Raw genomic sequence first — 6,221 nt, 5'->3', positions numbered from 1 at the left:
CAATTTTTCTTCTCATTTTAGGTGTTACTGGTGGATACTTTGGAAGTTTGTCAACTGATTCTGGTTTCTTGTATTTTCTTCCTCTTTCAGCAGCTTTGATTTGTTTATCAGTGATTTGGTCACTTAGATCACTCAAATAATCTTGATCCAATTCAACAAGATCAAAGTCATCTTCAGAGACTTGTATTCCAATTGACTTATCATTTTTTACATCCTCCTTAATCACAAACTCTCCTTCATCATTCACTTCTACCTTCTTGTACAAATCAACAAATTCTTCTTTGTCTTGAAAGACATCTCTGAATTGTTGTAGGTATGCATCTCTTTTCTCTTTGTCAACTTTTGGCATGAAGTTGTTGTTGAATGGAGGTGGAACTGATTTGTATTTGTCTTGTTCTTTTAGTTGTTTCAGAATACCACATATGTTGCATGTTGAAACCAAATTCTTCAAAAATGCAGTTTCAACTTTCAATTTAGTGTTCTGCACCTTTTCTACAACCAACATCTTCTTTAGTCCATCAATCTCAGTGATGTATCTGTTTTGAGCTCTGAAACTGATCATACAGTCATCTTCCAGACTTTTAATCTTGTCTTCACTGATCATCTCACTAGCTTCATACCCATTTATAATACTTTGCTTTCTAAAACACTCACTTTCTAGCTTTCCTACTTTTGTTTTCAATTCAATGATAAGTTCATTTAAATCAACAGTAGGAGCAGAGTGTACCTGAGATGATGATCCACTTTCTTTCTCAATTATGGCCATGAATGCCACATTTGCTCTCTTGATATCTTCTGCAATGTCCTCTTCATGATTACTCCAATCAAAATTTCTTTCATGTTGTTTGGTCACAGCCACATTTCCCTGATTCCTTGGTTGATTCTTGTTGACTGGAATAGTGTTGTTTGGAACATTTTGAACTGCTTGAAGGTTTTGATTGTTATTCATTTGATACCCTTGATTCTGTTGAAACCCTTGATTCTGTTGCATACCCTGATGTTGATTGTTCATTTGAGGCTGAAAGTTGTTGTTGAAGTTGGGATTATAATTGTTGTTGGGATTGAAGTTGTTGTTGGAATTGAAGTTGTTGTTGAATCTTGTCTGATTCTGTTGGTATTGCTGCTGACCTCTTGGTTGTTGATTCTGGAGCTGATTCATCTGATAGTTTATGGGTTGATAGCACTCTCTTGCAAAATGTCCCGGTTGTTGGCAATTGTAGCAGATTGCCTTTGACTTGTCAAACCCAATCCTTTCATTTGGACCAGAGACCAGAGATCTACATGTTCTGTTATACAGCCTTTTACTTCTCAGAGCCAACATGGCAGCCTGCCACTTCAAATCCATGTCTTCTAAATCATCTGCTCAAGATCACCTTGTACCACACTTGTGTGAATCAGGTTCTTTTCAACAAATGCATTATATGACTCAGTAAACATAAACAACAATGCCTGTGTTTCATTGCTTTGACCATTTCCACCACTTGAATGAGGTACATTCCCTTGATTACCACTTGTCATTGATGCAGTATCAACATCATCAATCAGTTGCACATTGAACCTCTGCTGATTTCCTTGATTACTTGTGCTACCACCAATGAAAGACTTTGGTGTATCAGCATGATGCTCAATTGGTTCTTCAATAATGGGAATTTGCTGTTGATTTTTGGTAGTCAAATTTCCCATGGGTGCAATCAATGCATTTGAAACATTGAAGTAGGGCCTTTCTTCCCTAATCATTTCATTCTCTATCATCTCCAGTTCTGCAGCCTGAAGGAAGCATACTATATCATCCAATTTCAAGTCATTGAAATTATGCTTCTGAAGGATGAACTTGCAAGCAGTATACCATTCTTTTGGCATTGAGTTGAGTAACTTTGTGTTTAAATCAAGGTCATTCATGACATAATCAGTTGTCCTCAACTCATTCACAATACCTAGAAAGCGTTCTAGTATTGATTTCAACCTCTCTCCTTCTTTATACTTGAACCTCTCCAACTGTTGCTTCAATCTTTGCTTCTTAATGTTCTTCAGTTCAGTATTTCCTTCATACATCTCAAGTATGGCATCATACATAGCCTTAACTGTGGTGTGATGAGCCACCTTGGTTAGAATTTCCCATGACAAACCTAGCTTTATCATGGCTAAGGCTCTGTCATCTACTTTCCTTATTCTCTCTCTGACAGCAGCAGTTGCAGCTGTGTTTGCACCTTCTTCAACAGCAGCTTGTGGACCATTTCTGATGGAGTTCCACATATCAACGTCATTGTAGCATACAGCTGCTTCAAAGAGCACTTTCCACTTGGTAAAGTTTTCCTGACCATATAACCTTGGAATCTTATTAGTAGAGACTTCCTGTTCCTCATATCCAGACATTTTAAAAAACAACAGAAATCGATTTCTTTGTAAAAACAAAGTTTCAAAATAATCAGATCTGAAGACAAATTGTTCAGATCTGGTGTGTCTGATATGATTAGAACAAGTTTCTAATATAAAGATTAAAGCTTTTATGTAAATAAGGAAGAGAAAACATCGGTAGATTGTAGATCTGGAAGAAAAATAACAAGAAAAACAGAGTTGCTGATGTCACAAATCAATAGAACAGTGGTCTGCTTACGTCATCTTTCTTCAAATCTTCAATCAGCAACAAAAATCTTTCCAAAATAGCAGCAACAAGCTCTGATACCATTTGTCAGGTCCCCGATTTCAGCTGGATCTTACTCAAATCATGTCATATCTCTCACAAATAGATGTGTCGACAAGGGAGTTATGACGGGTTGCTATATTTAGAAAGATTACCGTTTGTTAAATGCGGAATCAATAACAAACATATGGTTGCTTAATTAGTATTCAAACGTAACCAACACAAACAAGATTCACTCAAAAGATTTCCATTTATATAATATCAATCATACAAAGTGGATAATCGATTTAGGGTTTTCTTGAAGGTAGGTTTTGTCCGTACGATACTATGACCGCCGTCACACACAATATTCTTTCTTAATTAATGTGTCTGTCTTTGTGTATGTGTGTTTTTGCTCCTCCCTTTTTCAGGTGTGCCATAATTATTCCTTTTATAGGCCTGACACCTGTGGACAGCTGTCATTCCTTCTAGAAACCCTAAATACAACGTACATATTCAAAATAATCCTAAGTACAAAAACAAGTCTTCCGGGTAGGCTTTGCATTAATTCTGTCTTTCCAAGTATGCTTTGCTATCCTTCAGGACTTGGTAACATAGAAGTGTGCTCGGGATCAGTTTCCGGGTAGACTTTACTTGAAGAATATTTTACCAAGTAAAATACTCACCGGGTAGACTTCAATCTTCTTGACTTTGCCAAACTTTGCCCGACAAATCCTTACGAGCAACCTTGTTCTTCAATGGTCCCATTAACCCTTTGCTAGAAAATAGCTTATTAGCAAAGTGTGCCCAGTAGCACATTTCTTTGCTTGAGTTGAACCTTGCTCGATGATCCTTAAGATATTCCATCATGACATCAAGCCTACTTGGACCAACTTATTAAAGAATACCTTGCCCAGTCTTCCAATTACTTGGCTTCATGAGCTTGGTTAGACAAAAGCTTACTCGGAAATGAACTTTACTTGGCTATGAAGTACAAACCTGCTTGATATAGTGATCCTTGCCCGGATAAGTATAAACTATTAAACCATGCTCGGTAATTCACTAATTTGCAAACCCTGCTCGGATATTCACTAAAGAAGACTTCAAGAAGTTAACATTGCCCGATAGGCAAAATATCAAGCCCGGCTACGTAAAAGCCTGCTCGGAGGTCTAGTGTGCCCGGATCCATACTTAGCGAATTCTGAGAAGGTTGAGAAGATTCCAATCTTCCATATGTCTCTTTTAGAGCAAATCTTTGACTCACAATCTCCCCCTTAGGTCAATTGTTTGACTCAACAATATTTTTTCACTATTATTTATATATAAGTTTTTTATTTTTGTATGTGAGGTGAATAGCATATTTTTTTTATTAACTTTCTAAAAGAAATTCCACAACTTGTTTTGTGGGCCTGAGTTGCGTTTAAAATAAGAAAGACTAATATGTTAAAGCCATAAAAGGTAAAAGAAAATATAGAGCAAAAGGCCCAGTAACTAAACTAATCTATAGTGATGTGATTGTTTAAGTGCATAATGGATCAAGTTGACAATTGTTGACCCATCTTTCATAGTTTCATGCAGGGGCGGACCCACATAGTTCCCATCGGGGTCCCGAGACACCAATGTTTTAAAAAAATACTTAGAGACGGTATATTAAATTTTGTAAAGACCCTATAAGAATTAATACTTGGAACCCATACTATTAAGGTTGAACTGGTCTAGTGGAAAGTCCCTTGTTTTTTCTTTGGGAGGTTGCAGGTTCAAGCCTCACCATACCCAGTTTTTGTTGTTTTTTTAATATCCTAGTCAATATTAGTTATTTAGTTAGGGTATTTGTGTTTTTTCTTTAGTTTATCCCATATAACCATTATCATCATGCAACATATATAATGACAACTTGGGTTTAACATATTCTTAAATTATTTATCTTGTGTATGTATATTATAATTAATCATTTATTTGTTTAAGAGTTAGTTTTTCATGTCTTGGTTATTTATGTAAGACCATATATATATATATATAGCTTACGCTTATGTTTTCGGGTACGAATAAAAATGAATTAAAAGTGTATGTTCTATCTAGTTTCTAATCTATATTTTTTCTACTTACTCGTTTCCAATGACACCATATTTTCGTGTTTTATTATGTTCCTCGTCTCGACCCGAATCGAATAACGACCTACCCGAAAATTTTGTAAACCGAAAAAATTGGGGCCCCATTGGCAAAAAATCCTGGGTCCGCCACTGGTTTCATATACTTCAGTCATATTAAAGTCAATGAGCTTTTGAATGTATAATATATAATGGGTCATATGAGAAGGACCAACGTCGAAGAATTTATGAACAAGCAAGTGGGGTTGGAGCGAGGAGCCGCTGGACCGGCAGAAACATCGGCCCACCTCAGTCGGTACCATCGCAAACCATAGCCGCTTGAGTCTTGTTCCTTCCTAGTATCTCTCCAGTTGACAAACGGGTATATAGCAGTTTCTAAAAAATGGTGGTTGGTTATTTAAAAAGAACTTATTCAAAAAATCGATCCCAATAAATACCAACACCAATCATTATTTAAGGGGAGGGCGGGGGGTATTTGTCGCAGGCGAGGAGTTATAAATAATAATATTTTAAACAAGTGACTGCACATTCATTTAAAAAAAAATAAAAAACTTAATATAAATACCAAACTAATTCAACCATTATCACCATATCATATACAAACTCAAATATAAATACCAAACTAATTCAACCATTTTCACCATTTCATACTTCTTCACATTTTCATTTCATACTATCTCAAAATGGATCCCCGAACTCTTCCGACATTTGGGATCAAGTAATTAAGGAGACTCAGAAAATTCGTCAGATGCAACAACGAGCGTTGGAGGAGGGGGAGAGGTCATGAGCGCAATGCGGGCCGTCGCCAATAAGATAATGTCTGGCTCTACTAGCTCTTCGTCGCAACGTAGGCGATCGTATATCCTTCGGGATCGTATTGAAGCGAACGATCATTTGATGAAGGACTACTTCAACGACATACCTACATTTAACGACGTTACAGTTCAACGTCATTTTCGGATGTCTAGGCGTTTATTTTTGCGCATCGTGGGAGATTTGGAGCGGGAGTATACGTATGTTCAACAAAAACCAAACGCAGGAGGATATTTAGGATTCACGGCCATCCAAAAATGTACTTCGGCTCTACGCATCCTCGCATACGACAACACGACCGATGTTAACGACGAGTACTTAAAAATGGTTGAGAAAATGACGCGAGACTCGTTGGAGAACTTTTGCATCGGTAATGAGAAAATGCTTAAAGAAACAAAGTTCAAAGATGAAAAGTCAAACAGTTATTAAAACAAAGTTTGAATGAATCTTTAGGTAGTTATTATACCAAAATGCTCAAAATGACATACAAGAGCATTTTATCGCTTACCTAACTTAGGAAGATAAAAACCAATTTAGGTTGAAGAGGTGGTCATGAAAACATTTTGGGAGCTTATGTTACTAGCCTTTGATTCTTGATCTTATAATGGGTCTAAACCCGCAGTTATAAAGGTGCACAGGCCTCTCCCTAGGTATGCAAAAAAAGTGAGGGCTAAAAGAAA

At 36.8% G+C, this 6,221-nt stretch overlaps 1 protein-coding gene across 1 annotated transcript; it reads left to right on the top strand.

The window, feature by feature from the left end:
• The first annotated feature begins 5,520 nt into the window (after positions 1 to 5,520).
• On the top strand, positions 5,521 to 5,970 carry LOC143598945 (uncharacterized). Its single transcript, XM_077077028.1, has one exon. It carries the CDS (start codon positions 5,521 to 5,523, stop codon positions 5,968 to 5,970), a length of 450 nt encoding a protein of 149 aa, XP_076933143.1.
• The last annotated feature ends 251 nt before the right edge of the window (positions 5,971 to 6,221 follow it).

The sequence above is a fragment of the Bidens hawaiensis genome, unplaced genomic scaffold, assembly GCF_021521415.1.
Source record: "Bidens hawaiensis isolate Kalapana, Puna unplaced genomic scaffold, B.hawaiensis_p1.1 tig00051295_1, whole genome shotgun sequence".
In the NCBI taxonomy this organism is placed as follows: domain Eukaryota; kingdom Viridiplantae; phylum Streptophyta; class Magnoliopsida; order Asterales; family Asteraceae; genus Bidens; species Bidens hawaiensis.
This window is presented reverse-complemented; position numbering and strand designations above follow the sequence as displayed.

What these genes read in the sequence shown, in the direction of transcription:
- LOC143598945 (XM_077077028.1), top strand. Translation starts at nt 5,521, where the DNA reads ATGCGGGCCGTCGCCAATAAGATAATGTCTGGCTCTACTAGCTCTTCG.